General features: G+C 46.7%; 1 protein-coding gene across 1 annotated transcript in view; it reads right to left on the bottom strand.

Moving 5' to 3' along the window:
• rbm46 (RNA binding motif protein 46) overlaps nucleotides 1-15,000 on the bottom strand; it is a 38,975-nt gene that overhangs the window by 7,116 nt on the left and 16,859 nt on the right. Inside the window, exon 7 of the mRNA XM_053343227.1 lies at nucleotides 2,417-2,616. Within this exon, the coding sequence (XP_053199202.1) occupies nucleotides 2,417-2,616 (200 nt within the window). The remainder of the gene's footprint in view (nucleotides 1-2,416; nucleotides 2,617-15,000) is intronic.

Below are 15,000 nucleotides of genomic sequence, written 5' to 3'. Positions count from 1 at the left end.
TCCTTTCTTCTTTCCTCCCTCCCTTCCTTTCTCCCTCCTTCTTTCCTCCCTCCCTCCCTCCTACCTTCCTTATTTCCTGTCCTTCCTCCCTTCCTTCTCTCCTTCCTCTCTCTTCCCTCCCTTCCTTCTTTCCTCCCTGCATCCCCTTTACTTCCTTCCTTCCTTCTTTCCTCTGTCCTTCCTCCCTCCCTCCTACCTTCCTTCTTTCCTCTGTCCTTCCTTCTTTCCTCCCTCCTTTCCTTTCTTCTTTCCTCCCTCCCTCCTACCTTCCTTCTTTCCTCTGTCCTTCCTCCCCCCTCCTACCTTCCTTCTTTCCTTCTCTCCTTCCTTCCTCCCTCCCCCCTCTTCCCCACTTCCTTCTTCCCTCCCTCCTTTCTATCTTCCTTATTTCCTCTGTCCTTCCTCCCTCCCTCCTACCTTCCTTCTTTACTCTGTCCTTCCTCCTTCCCTCCTACCTTCCTTCTTTCTTCGGTCCTTCCTCCCTCCTACCTTCCTTCTTTCCTCTGTCCTTCCTCCCTCCCTCCCTCCTACCTTCCTTCTTTCCTCTGTCCTTCCTTCACCCCTTCCTTCTTTCCTCCCTCCCTCCTACCTTCCTTCTTTCCTCTGTCCTTCCTCCCCCCTCCTACCTTCCTTCTTTCCTCCCTCCCTCCTAACTTCCTTCCTTTCCTTCCTTATTTCCTCTGTCCTTCCTCCCTCCCGCCTACCTTCCTTCTTTCTTCTTTCCTCTTTCCTTCCTCCCTTCCTTCCTTCTTTCTTCGGTCCTTCCTCCCTCCCTCCTACCTTCCTTCACCCCTTCCTTCTTTCCTCCCCCTTACCTTATTTCCTCCCTCTTTTCCTTTCTTCTTTCCTCCCTCCCTCCTAACTTCCTTCCTTCCTTTCCTTCCTTCTTTCCTCGGTCCTTCCTCCCTCCCTCCCTCCCTTCCTTCTTTCATCTGTCCTTCCTCCCTCCCTCCAACCTTCCTTCTTTCCTCTGTCCTTCCTCCCTCCCTCCTCCCTTCCTTCTTTCCTCTGTCCTTCCTCCCTCCCTCCTTTCCTTTCTTCTTTCCTCCCTCCCTCCTCCCTTCCATCCTCTTTTCCTTTCTCCCTCCTACCTTCCTTAGTCCTTCCTCCCTTCCTTCTCTCCTTCCTCTCTCATCCCTCCCTTCCTTCTTTCCTCCCTCCATCCCCTTTACTTCCTTCTCTCCTTCCGTCATTCTTCCTCCCTCCCTCATACCTTCCTCCTTTCCTCTGTCCTTCCTCCCTTCCTCCTTTCCTTCTCTTTTCCTCCCTTGACTCGAGGACAACAGGAGGGTTAAATAGAATAAAACCCTCTGAGGTCTCCTGACACATGAATCTCCATCTCATTACTCTTCCTCTTTGACCTCCTCGACCTCTCGTTCATTAGCCGCCCGTCCGTTGCCCAGGAGACCAACACATGTACAACATTATGTCATCGGTGTGGAGACCTTGTAGAGGAGCAGCAGCTTCCCTCCCTCCCTCCCTCCTACCTTCCTTATTTCCTCTGTCCTTCATTCCTTCCTCCTTCTCTTTCTTTCCTTCTTCTCTCTTTCCTCCCTCCCGCCTACCTTCCTTATTTCCTCTGTCCTTCCTCCCTTCCTTCATTCCTCCCTCCTTCTCTTTCTGTCCTTCCTCTCTCTTCCCTCCCTCCATCCCCTTTTCTTCCTTCCTTCATTCTTCCTCCCTCCCTCCTACCTTCCTTATTTCCTCTGTCCTTCATTCCTCCCTCCTTCTCTTTCTTTCCTTCTTCTCTCTTCCCTCTCTCCTTCTTTCCTCCCTCCCTCCTACCTTCCTTCTTTCCTCTGTCCTTCCTCCCTCCTACTTTTCCTCTGTCCTTCCTCCCTCCCTCATACCTTCCTTCTTTCCTCCTTCCATCCCCTTTTCTTCCCTCCTAATCTCCTTCCTTCATTCTTCCACCCTCCCTCCTTCTTTCCTCCCCTCTACTTCACCCCTTCCTTCTTTCCTCCCTCCCTCCCTCCTACCTTCCTTCTTCCCTCTGTCCTTCCTCCCTCCCTCCTACCTTCCTTCTTTCCTCTGTCCTTCCTCCCTCCCTCCTACCTTCCTTCTTTCCTTGGTCCTTCCTCCCTCCCTCCCACCTTCCTTATTTCCTCTGTCCTCCCTCCCTTCCTTCATTCCTTCCTTCTCTCCTTCCTCTCTCTCCCCTCCCTTCCTTCTTTCCTCCCTCCATCCCCTTTTCTTCCTTCCTTCCTCCCTCCTTCTCTTTCTTTCCTTCTTCTCTCTTTCCCCCTTCCCTCCTACTTTCCTTCTTTCCTTCTTTCCTCCCTCCCTCCCTCCTACCTTCCTTCTTCCCTCTGTCCTTCCTCATTTCCTTCCCTTTTCCTCCCTTAACTCGAGGACAACAGGAGGGTTGCCCAGGAGACCAACACATGTACAACATTATTACTATCGGTGTGGAGACCTTGTAGAGGAGCAGCAGCTTCCCGTCGGGTCCAGGTGTGGAGTACAGGTGGTACTCCGGCGGGGACCAGTAGTTCTTGCGGCAGTAGAAGTCGAGCAGGCTGACGGCCGAGCAGATCTGACTCTGCTTCAGGGACAGCAGGCTGGTGGGGGAGAGGGGCGTGCCGGGAAACAGCGGGTACATGCACCGGTCGGGGTCGTCTGATGATACAGAAGGGACAGAGTTAGAGCTCGTTGGACCTGAACTGGTGAGAAATGCTTTGGATTCAATAAAAACCAGGACTGGACTGTCAGAACCATAGACTGTATAAAAGAAATGGACTTAACATCCGTGACGTCACCCATTGGTTTGTGGACTGCTGCTCGGAAGCCAATAGTTTCTAATCTAGGCAGCGCCATCTTGAAAATTTCAGGTGCATGCTGGGAAAAATAAAAACACTGATTCTACTTATATGGGCATGAGGCGGAGCCATGGGCGGAGCGGGGAGGTTGCTATGGTTGCGAGAGCTGGATCTGGAGGACATTGGTCAATCAACCTGTCAATCAGGACGTAGCCACGCCCTAATGCATACCCTGCTTTATCGTCACATATAAAATCAGGGAGGCCAAAATGTCCCAAATGAACATCATACTGCATTGAAGAAGGCTTTAAACTAGCGATTGAGACCATAAACACATTTTGAAAACGTTTACTGAGGTTAAAAATCAAGTGAGAAGTTGGTGAATTCTCCATTGACTTGTATAGAGACGGTCGCCCCCTGGTGGCCTTTTGATAGAATGCAGCTCTAAGTTACTTCTCCATTGACTTGTATAGAGACGGTCGCCCCCTGGTGGCCTTTTGATAGAATGCAGCTCTAAGTTACTTCCTGGTTGGCTTCATTTCAGAGGATCGAAGCTCCCCGCCTGGTCTTGACATGATACATATGTGTACCGAGTTTCATTTGTCTATGTCAATCTAGGACTTTCTAGGGGGAGCTATTGAGCCATTTTGGCGAAATAAATCGATACCAAGTAGCATCGAAACGTCTCCCACCAATAGATACCTGAAAACGATCCTTTTTGCACCCAGAATTAGAAAATATGACTATTTTTACGGACTTACTCACAGCCAATCAACAGCAAGTGCGGTATTTTTTTAAACGATAACCAGCAATATCCTTTATTTGCTGTATGAAGCGTTAAGGTTTGACTTCTACAGGCTGATTTATACTTCTGTGTCGGAGCGACGCTATCGTTGTCCTTTCGAAGTTCTGTGTGTCGAGGGAACGTGTTGCTTGGGGGTGTGACTGTGTGTGTGTGTGTGTGTGTGGTTTCAGAGGAGTCTCTATCTGTATCCTTGTTTATCTCCCGGTCACAGTAGCATGTAGCATTGCGCTATGTGTGCTAATAACAGAAAGCACATACCTTTTATTCATTATTAATAAATATAGCAACTGCCGGAGGAACTGACGCTTTGACCGAACCAATCACAGCTCTTGTGGTCCGCGTTGCCGTGACGCGTAGTTAGGATTTTTTGGAGGTGCACGTCAGGCTATGGCGTAGGGGTCTGCATCGTCGGTACGCCGTCGTTCTGATGCAGAAGTATAAATCAGCCTTATCTTCCTTCCAATCTGGTCATAGTGAGTCTTTTACAATAAAACAGCTTGACTCACCCAGTTTAACCTGCATGAGTTTGTGAAGAAGAAATAAAGAAATAAAAGCGAAGGAATGAATCATCATCTATCTGCTGCTGCTGCTGCTGCTGCTGTCACAAGTGATGAGCAGCTCAAACAGAGGAGACGAGTCTGATGTGAAATGTTAACTTGCAGACAGGAGAAATATCCCACTGACATAAATGTGCAGTTTAATGGAAGTATTTCACACGTTAAGAGATAAAAGACTCTCTCCTCGTCAGATTAATGATATCTCAGAGAAAACTTCCCCCCAACAAGACGACCAGCGTGGAAATGGAAGTCTCAAAGCTGCGGGAGGAGTTACGGAAAAGAATAAGAAAAATATGAAAAGAATAATAAGTATGGAGAAGATTAATAGATGCCTCGGGGCTCCTTTCCTTCCTCCCTCCTTCCCTTCCTTCCTTCTTTCCTTCCTCCCTCCTTCCCTTCCTTCCTTCCTTCCTTCTTCCTTCCTTCCTTCCCCCCTCCTTCCCTTCCTTCCTTCCTTCCTTCCTTTCTTTCCTTCTTCCTTCCTCCGTCCTTTCCTTACTCCCTCCTTTCCTTTCCTTCCTCCCTTCCTTCTTTCCTTTCCTCCTTTCCTTCCTTCCTCCCTCCTTTCCTTCCTTCCATCTGTCCTTCCTCCCTCCCTCCTTCTCTCTTTCCTTTCCTCCCTTTCTTCCTCCCTCCTTTTCTTCCTTCCTTCCTTCCTCCCTCTCTCTTCTCGTCAGATTAATGATATCTCAGAGAAAACTTCCCCCCCGACAAGACGACCAATGTGGAAATGTCTCTTTTTAAAAAGTCTTTTTGTTGAGGTCTTTTTTTTTTTTTAAATAATCACAGCTGTTACATTCGGGGGCCTGATTGAGCGGATTTGGCCGGCTCGTCGCCACAGCTGCCTCCACAATTTCCCTCTGATATGTTCGGGGGGGGGGGGGGGGGTTTGTCGACATCTACATTTACATTAAGTGACATTTGAGTCTGGGGGACTTGGAGCAAACTGGATTATAAAAAAGGCATCCAGGACAGGACGACTTCCTCTAGAGGTGTTTTCGGGGCACGAGGAGAACCGAGGGGCAAACCCAGAACACACTGGAGGGATTATATATCTGTCTTGGACTAGGAACACCTTGGGATCCCCCAGGAGGAGCTGGAGGGGTCACACTAGGAACACCTTGGGACCCCCCAGGAGGAGCTGGAGGGGCCACACTGGGAACACCTTGGGATCCCCCAGGAGGAGCTGGAGGGGCCACACTGGGAACACCTTGGGACCCCCCGGGAGGAGCTGGAGGGGCCACACTGGGAACACCTTGGGACCCCCCAGGAGGAGCTGGAGGGGCCACACTGGTGTTTCTTTACTCAGTCAAAAGCCAATACTTCTCTCTTTCTTTCCTTCCTCCCTTCCTCTTTTCCTTCCTTTCTCCCTCCCTCCTTTCCTTCCTTCTTCCTTCCTCCCTCCTTTCCTTCCTTCCTTCTTTCCTTTCCTCCTTTTCTTCCTTTCTTCCGCCCTCCTTTCCTTCCTTCTTTTCTTCCTTCCGTCTGTCCTCCCTCCCTCCTTTCCTTCCTTCTTCCTTCCTCCCTCCTTTCCTTCCTTCCTTCCTTCCTTCCTTCTTTCCTCCTTCCTTCCTTCTTTCCTCCGTACTTCCTCCTTTCCTTCCTTCCTTCCTTCTTTCCTATCTTCCTCTATCCTCCATTTCTTCCTTCCTTCTGTCCTTCTTTCCTTCCTTCCTTCCTCCCTCCCTCCTTCTCTCTTTCCTCCCTTCCTTCTTTCCTTCCTCCCTCCCCCTTTCTTCCTTCCTTCTGTCCTTCTTTCCTTCCCTCCTTTCCTTTGCTCCCTTTCTTCCTCCCTCCTTTTCTTCCTTCCTTCCTTCCTTCCGTCTGTCCTTCCTCCCTCCCTCCTTCTCTCCCTCCCTCCTTCTCTTTCTTTCCTCCCCCCTACCTTCATCCCTTCCTCTTTTCCTTTCTCCCTCCCTCCTTTCCTTCCTTCCTCCCTTCCTTCTTTCCTTTCCTCCCTTTCTTCCTCCCTCCTTTCCTTCCTTCCTTCCTTCCTTCTTTCCTTCCTCCCTTCCTTCCTTGACTCGAGGATGTCTGGTGTTTCTTTATTCAGTCAAATGCCAACACGACCAAACGGCAAACTGGATAAGCGGCGGGTAAATGGATGGATGGAGTCATCTGTGGTGTCGAGAGCTGTCACACGGCGATGGATTATCTCTCCGAGTGTTTAATCTGGTGTCTTGATCTGAGGTCCATCACTCAACGTTTCACATAAAAAAATGAAGGAGCTCGACTCAACAGCTGAGCGAAGCTGTCGAGTGATTATAAACTTGTGACCTGCTGCAGTTTGGAGTGAACGAGGCCCTCTAGTGGTGAAACACACACAATGTCACAATCCCAACAAAACATTAATAAACAATATTAAAAAAAATGACTCTGACTTCACCTTCGTGTCGTCCTCCCGGGTCAAATTGACCCCGTCTGTTGACTTCAGCAAGTCAACAGACTGAACTTCAGCAGTCATGTGACTCTCGAGCTTGTAAATGTGCGAGCAGATAGAAAAAGAATAAACGTACGTCCACAAAAGTTTCAATTAAAGTTTCAACGTTTCAAAACTACTTTCCAGATCACCACTTAACCCTTTATAGGACACTCATTGAAAGGAAGGGAGGAAGGAAGGAAGGATGGAGGAAGGAAAGTAAGGAATGACGGAGGAAAGAAGGAAGGAGCGAAGGTAGGGGGGAGGAAAGAAAGAGAGAAGGAGGGAGGGAGGAAGGGAAGAAAGAAGGAAGGAAGGAAGAAGAAAGGGGGATGGAGGAAGGAAAGAAGGAAGGGAGGAGAGAAGGAGGGAGGGAGGAAGGACAGATGGAAGGAAGGAAAGGAAGGACGGAGGAAGGAAAGAAGGAAGGGAGGAGAGAAGGAGGGAGGGAGGAAGAACAGATGGAAGGAAGGAAAGGAAGGAAGGAAGGACGGAGGAAGGAAAAAAGGAAGGGAGGAGAGAAGGAGGGAGGGAGGAAGGACAGATGGAAGGAAGGAAAGGAAGGACGGAGGAAGGAAAGAAGGAAGGGAGGAGAGAAGGAGGGAGGGAGGAAGGGAAGGAAGGAAGGAAGGAAGGAATAAATATTTTGGGATATTTACAGAAGTTACCAAATATAATTATTTGCCCAATAAAGGGTTAAAAGGTTTCTAAGTTGGAAAACCAACTGAACATGGATGTATGATAAAAATGGGAAAGGGCGCCACCACTCAGCCAGTGGTCACTCGTGGTATTGCAGCTATTTTCCCCATAAATGTAAAACTGTTGACGGGACACTTTCAACTGCAATAAAAGCTCAATTATGACTCTTTCTGTTATGAATCTTTGATCCACGGAGGTTTTATATTTGTTAAACTTTCCTTTGAGCCGAGAAAATAGATTTTAAAGTCTGTTGGCCGAGCGGGAGAAACACTACTGAGCAGGAAGTGACACATTTGAAACAACTTAAAGCATTATGCATGACTTTAAAATTTAATCTTAAAAAATCTAAAAAAAGATTTAATCTTCGTGTCGTCCTCCCGGGTCAAATTGAACCCGTCTGTTTTGATTATTCCTTCCTTCCTTCCTTCCTTCCTTTCTTTCCTCCCTCCTTCTCTCTTTCTTTCCCTTCCTACCTATCTCCCTCCCTCTTTTCCTTTCTCCCTCCCTCCTTTCCTTCCTTCTTCCTTCCTCTCGCCTTTCCTTCCTCCCTCCCTACTTTCCTTCCTTCCTTCCTTCCGTCTGTCCTTCCTCCCTCCCTCCTTCTCTCTTTCCTCCCTTCCTTCTTTCCTTTCTCCATCCCCCTGTCTTCCTTCCTTTCATTCCTTCCTCCCTCCTCCCTTTCTTTCCTCCCCCCTCCCTTCCTTTCTCCCTCCCTCCTTTCCTTCCTCCCTTCCTCCCTCCTTTCCTTCCTTTCCTTCCTTCCTTCCTTTCTCCCTCCCTCCTTCTCTCTTTCCTCCCTTCCTTCTTTCCTTCCTCCATCCCCCTTTCTTCCTTCCTTCTGTCATTCTTTCCTTCCCTCCTTTCTTTCCTCCCTCCCTCCATCTCTCTTTCTTTCTTCCCCCCTACCTTCCTTCTGAAAGGAGGGAGGGAGGGAGAAAGGAAAAGAGGAAGGCTCTTTTCCTTTCTCCCTCCCTCCCTCCTTTCTTTCCTCCCTTCCTTCTTTCCTTTTCTCCCTCCCTTCCTCCCTCCTTTCCTTCCTCCCTTTCTCCCTCCTTTTCTTCCTTTCCTTCCTTCCTTCCTTCCGTCTGTCCTTCCTTTCTCCCTCCCTCCTTCTCTCTTTCCTCCCTTCCTTCTTTCCTTCCTCCATCCCCCTTTCTTCCTTCCTTCTTTCCTTCCTCCCTCCTTTCCTTCCTTTCCTCGCTCCCTCCATCTCTCTTTCTTTCTTCCCCCCTACCTTCCTTCTGAAAGGAGGGAGGGAGGGAGAAAGGAAAAGAGGAAGGCTCTTTTCCTTTCTCCCTCCCTCCCTCCTTTCCTTCCTTTCCTTCCTCCCTCCCTTCTTTCCTCCCTTCCTTCTTTCCTTCCTTCCTGGAGGTTTAATCAGCATTGTGTAACAGGCGTTTCATTACCATGTGAAAGCTTAGCTCTGCAGGTTTGAGATAAAGTGTAATCATATATATATAATAACGTGTTTAGGACAACTGTTTAGCTCCTCGCCTTAATTAATGACATCATTAGCATAACTGGATCTGGCGTATCGGGGTAATTAATGCGGCTCCAGTGTTTTGTTTACAGTTGGCGATACTTGATGCTGTCTGAAGGACGTCCTCGAAGCCGCTCGAGCATTTCTGAGAGCTTGTTGTCTTATTTTATGCAGCAGACATATTATGATTATTAAAGCAAATTAATGCTGTTTAAAAAAAAAAAAAAATTCAAATCAACATTCAAAGCATCTTTTTTTTTTTTTTTTTCATTGACTTGAATCCAAAGCTGCTGAAGAGAAACCGTAAAGTAGAAGGAGAGGAGAAGAGGAAGCTCGGACAGATATGGAGTAATTAATACATTCCTGGATGTATAAAGAGAGAGAGAGAGAGAGAGAGAGATTTAACGAGGGAGTAATGGAGACATAAAATAAGAAAAGATCAAGCGGAGCTGAGTCACGCTTTATGACAGCTGCTGCTAATGAACAGATAACTGCCGATAGTCGATCAGAAGACGACAGTTTTCAACTTAATGACATTTTTTTAATGACTTTGAGACGCAAGCGAAAAGGTTCGGACTCAATTATAGAAAAGCAGCCGAGATACAAGAAAACAGGCTTCTGGTTTTAATGTTTGTATTTATGGAGCTTAAAATAACCGTAGTCGTCATTGTCTCGTTAGTTTCTGAGGTTACTCGGTTGTTTTATGGATTAAAATGATACATAGTGAGGACATTTCTGGGTTGTGAGGACCTTTCTAGGTTGTGAGGACTTTTCTGGGTTGTGAGGACCTTTCGGGGTTGTGAGGACATTACTGGGTTGTGAGGACATTTCTAGGTTGTGAGGACTTTCTGGGTTGTGAGGACCTTTCTAGGTTGTGAGGACATTTCTGGGTTATGAGGACATTTCTGAGTTGTGAGGACCTTTCGGGGTTGTGAGGACCTTTTTAGGTTGTGAGGACCTTTCGGGGTTGTGAGGACCTTTCTGGGTTGTGAGGACATTTCTGGATTGTGAGGACATTTCTCGGTTGTGAGGACATTACTGGGTTGTGAGGACCTTTCGGGGTTGTGAGGACCTTTCGGGGTTGTGAGGACCTTTCTAGGTTGTGAGGACATTTCTGGGTTGTGAGGACCTTTCGGGGTGGTGAGGACTTTCGGGGTGGTGAGGACTTTTCTAAGTTGTGAGGACATTTCTAGGTTGTGAGGACTTCCTGGGTTGTGAGGACCTTTCGGGGTTGTGAGGACATTTCTGGGTTGTGAGGACCTTTCGGGATTGTGAGGACCTTTCTGGGTTGTGAGGACCTTTCGGGATTGTGAGGACCTTTCGGGATTGTGAGGACCTTTCTAGATTGTGAGGACATTCCTGGGTTGTGAGGACCTTCTAGGTTGTAAGGACATTCCTGAGTTGTGAGGACATTTCTGGGTTGTGAGGACCTTTCTAGGTTGTGAGGACATTTGTGAGGACCTTTCGGGGTTGTGAGGACCTTTCGGGATTGTGAGGACCTTTCTAGGTTGTGAGGACATTTCTGGGTTGTGAGGACATTTCTAAGTTGTGAGGACATTTCTAAGTTGTGAGGACATTTGTGAGGACCTTTCGGGGTTGTGAGGACCTTTCGGGATTGTGAGGACCTTTCTAGGTTGTGAGGACCTTTCTAGGTTGTGAGGACATTTCTAAGTTGTGAGGACCTTTCGGGGTTGTGAGGACTTTTCTAGGTTGTGAGGACCTTTCTAGGTTGTGAGGACATTCCTCAGTTATGAGGACATTTCTAGGTTGTGAGGACATTTCTGGGTTGTGAGGACATTTCTGGGTTGTGAGGACTTTCTGGGTTGTGAGGACCTTTCGGGGTTGTGAGGACTTTTCTAGGTTGTGAGGACCTTTCTAGGTTGTGAGGACATTCCTGAGTTATGAGGACATTTCTAGGTTGTGAGGACATTTCTGGGTTGTGAGGACATTTCTGGGTTGTGAGGACTTTCTGGGTTGTGAGGACCTTTCGGGGTTGTGAGGACTTTCTGGATTGTGAGGACATTTCTAGGTTGTGAGGACATTTCTGGGTTGTAAGGACTTTCTGGATTGTGAGGACTTTATGGGTTGTGAGGACCTTTCTGGATTGTGAGGACATTTCTGGGTTGTGAGGACATTTCTAAGTTGTGAGGACATTTGTGAGGACCTTTCGGGGTTGTGAGGACCTTTCGGGATTGTGAGGACCTTTCTAGGTTGTGAGGACCTTTCTAGGTTGTGAGGACATTTCTAGGTTGTGAGGACCTTTCGGGGTTGTGAGGACCTTTCGGGGTTGTGAGGACTTTTCTAGGTTGTGAGGACCTTTCTAGGTTGTGAGGACATTCCTGAGTTATGAGGACATTTCTAGGTTGTGAGGACATTTCTGGGTTGTGAGGACATTTCTGGGTTGTGAGGACTTTCTGGATTGTGAGGACCTTTCGGGGTTGTGAGGACCTTTCGGGATTGTGAGGACCTTTCTAGGTTGTGAGGACCTTTCTAGGTTGTGAGGACATTTCTGGGTTGTGAGGACATTTCTAAGTTGTGAGGACCTTTCGGGGTTGTGAGGACTTTTCTAGGTTGTGAGGACCTTTCTAGGTTGTGAGGACATTCCTGAGTTATGAGGACATTTCTAGGTTGTGAGGACATTTCTGGGTTGTGAGGACATTTCTGGGTTGTGAGGACATTTCTGGGTTGTGAGGACTTTCTGGGTTGTGAGGACCTTTCGGGGTTGTGAGGACTTTTCTAGGTTGTGAGGACCTTTCTAGGTTGTGAGGACATTCCTGAGTTATGAGGACATTTCTAGGTTGTGAGGACATTTCTGGGTTGTGAGGACTTTCTGGGTTGTGAGGACCTTTCGGGGTTGTGAGGACTTTCTGGATTGTGAGGACATTTCTAGGTTGTGAGGACATTTCTGGGTTGTAAGGACTTTCTGGATTGTGAGGACTTTATGGGTTGTGAGGACCTTTCGGGGTGGTGAGGACTTTCTGGGTTGTGAGGCCATTTCTGGGTTGTGAGGACTTTCTGGATTTTGAGGACATTTCTAAGTTGTGAGGACATTTCTGGGTTGTGAGGACTTTCTGGATTTTGAGGACATTTCTAGGTTGTGAGGACATTCTGAGTTTGAAGACTTTCTGAATTGTGAGGACATTTCTAGGTGGTGAGGACTTCCTGGGTTGTGAGGACCTTTCGGGGTTGTGAGGACATTTCTGGTTTTAATGTTTGTATTTATGGAGCTTAAAATAACCGTAGTCGTCATTGTCTCGTTATTTTTTGAGGTCATTCGGTTGTTTTATGGATTAAAATGATACAAGATAGTGTTGAAGTGTCCTTGAGAAACTCCTGTCACTTAAAGGATTATATTTTTTTTATAATGTTTGGATCCAAACCAACAATGAACTGATCTACTAAGTGAGATATATTTGTTATCTCTGCTCCTCGTTGAATGGTCACACTTTCTTTGAGGCAGGTGTTGGCTGACAGATAAAGCCACAGGAAGGTTATTTACTCTGAAAACATAATATTTATTTGAAGCAGATAAAAATCTCATACTGACTTCAGAGTCTCACTGCTCCGTTTCCTGTGTTACTCAGAGTGTTTCTGATGTATCTCTGAGGAACTTTAGCGGGGGGGTTTTTGCTTATAGACCCTGTTTATACCTGACATTAACACGTCTCGTTGGTCCGATAACAGAGACACATTACTGTTCTCAGCTGTCTCTATTACAGCGTTTCTGCTGGGTCTGAAATTTGATCATCTCAATTTTAGGCCTTAAAAAGTCTAAATACGTCCATATGTTGCATACAAGGTCTTAAATTACATTTAGTTAAGTCTTAAATATGTTACATTATCTCCTTTAGTTATCATTGATCATACAACATGAACTCACGTGATACATTTGGATTATCCGACGGTCATTCCACGTTGAGTTGTACTTTACACTGCGTAGCTAAACCACAACCGTAGTAGCAATTAACGTCGGTCCTACGGTAGACATTTTTTCATATCGCACTACATTAGGCTTTAAGTCGATCTGATCGGCTATATCGGATCAGCCGATATTTAGCATTTTATGCAATTTGTGAGATCGGCTGTAATGTCTTAATTCGCCGATCCGATCAAGTTGTCATGTTGAAACCTTTTGCAGATGCTCCGTTGCATAGATTGCAGATGGCTCTTGTTTTATCTGTCTCATTTACTCTGAAGAAGATCCACACCACTGACATGTTTGGTTTGAATCCGACAATTTAGTTTTGAGCGCTGTCAATAAAGTTTTTTGAATATTGAATCATGAGCTGTTGGATCAAACAAACATGTGGGTGTTGTGTGCAGACAGATAAAACAGTAAAGAACCTCGCGGGAGCATCTGCAAATGTTTCAACACCACAAATGTACCTGGAGGGAACACGAGGAGGAGAAGCCGAGTTTAAGAAACGTAGCGTGGATAAAGAAGACGTGTCGGATCGGTGATCGGGTTTATTTAAACTCACTGATCGGTGATAAAAATCCTGATTGTGTAAAGCCTAACTACAATATATATCGTAATATCGCACTAAGCAGCATTACTTAGAGCTGTCCAGTTGAGATCGGACCATCTTAATGAAAGGTGTCTTTTTTCTTCTTAATCAATCAGTCACTACTCAGCATTTCAGTTTCAATCTTCATTCTGCCGTTGAACTGGTTTGTTCTGACCCAGGCGGGGAGCTCTGGTCCTCTGAATGAGCCAACCAGGAAGTAACTTAGAGCTGTATTTTATCAAAAGGCCACCAGGGGGCGACCGTCTCTATACAAGTCAATGGAGATTCACCAACTTCTCACTTGATTTCTAACCTCAGTAAACGTTTTCAAATGTGTTTATGGTCTCAATCGCTAGTTTAAAGCCTTCTTCAATGCAGTATGATGTTCATTTGGGACATTTGGCCTCCCTGATTTTATATGTGACGATAAAGCAGGGTATGCATTAGGGCGTGGCTACGTCCTGATTGACAGGTTGATGTCCTCCAGATCCAGCCCTCGCAACCATAGCAACCTCCCCGCTCGCCCATGGCTCCGCCTCATGCCCATATAAGTAGATCAGTGTTTTTATTTTTCCCAGCATGCACCTGAAACTTTCAAGATGGCGCTGCCTAGATTAGAAACTATTGGCTTCCGAGCAGCAGTCCACAAACCAATGGGTGACGTCACGGATGTTACGTCCATTTCTTCTATACAGTCTGTGGTCAAGACGCACAAAAATGTCTCTTGGACCTATACCATAACTCGAACAGGAAGTCGGCCATTTTGAATCGAACTTGCGGCCATTTTCGCCATTTCCACGCATCGTACATTTACGAACTTGTACAGATTTAATCCGAACGACTTCAAATTCAGTCATTATGATCTTAACACCTTGTAGATGAAAAGTGATCAAAATCTTTCCCTACATCAAACCTGTTGGCTATTTCGTGGGCGGGGGAGCGAGGGTGATGACTAACCAGCAAAGTTTCAACAAACAGTGAGTCATGTAATGTTGTCTGCGGGAACCAGATGGCTCGAAATACCTCCTCCCACCTCACGACTCTATTAGAGCTAATGCTACGTTGTAAGCATGTTATTGTGGTAAATGGCTCATGTATAATTGACACCACCTTCCTTCCTTCCTTCTTCCTTCCTCCAGCTCTCTGAATCTCCTCTCTCACATCTCCCTTTCCACTGTGTCTCTACTCCCTCTCTCTCTCTCTCTCTCTCTCCCTCTCTCTCTCTCTCTTATCTATCGCTCCACAAATCATCTCTCCATATCTCTGCTCTCATAAATATTTCACAGTCCATTGAGTGGCAGGAGAGGAAGGAAGGAAGGAAGGACAGAGGGAAGGAAGGAAGGAAAGAAGGTAAAGAAGGTAAAGAAGACAGAAAGGACAGAGGGAAGGAAGGAAGGAAAGATGGAAGGAAGGCAGGAAGGAAGGAAGGAAGGAAGAAAGGAAAGAAGAGAGAGGAAGAACAGAGGGAAGGAAGGAAGGAAGAAAGGAAGGAAGGAAAGATAGATGAAGGAAGGAAGGAAGGAAGGAAAGATAGAAGGAAGGAAGAAAGGAAAAGAAGAGAGGAAGAACAGAGGGAAGGAAGGAAGGAAGAAAGGAAGGAAGGAAAGATAGATGGAAGGAAGGAAGGAAGGAAGGAAAGATAGATGGAAGGAAGGAAGGGAGGGAGGAAGGAGGAAGGAGAGAAGAGTATGTTATTGTGGTAAATGGTTCATGTATAATTGGACACCACCTTCCTTCCTTCCTTCCCTCTGTCCTTTCCTCCTTCCTTCCTTCTTC

This window comes from Scomber japonicus, chromosome 22 (assembly GCF_027409825.1).
Source record: "Scomber japonicus isolate fScoJap1 chromosome 22, fScoJap1.pri, whole genome shotgun sequence".
Lineage (NCBI taxonomy): Eukaryota > Metazoa > Chordata > Actinopteri > Scombriformes > Scombridae > Scomber > Scomber japonicus.
Note: the sequence above shows the minus strand (reverse complement) of the source record. Positions and strands in the feature narration are given on the sequence as shown.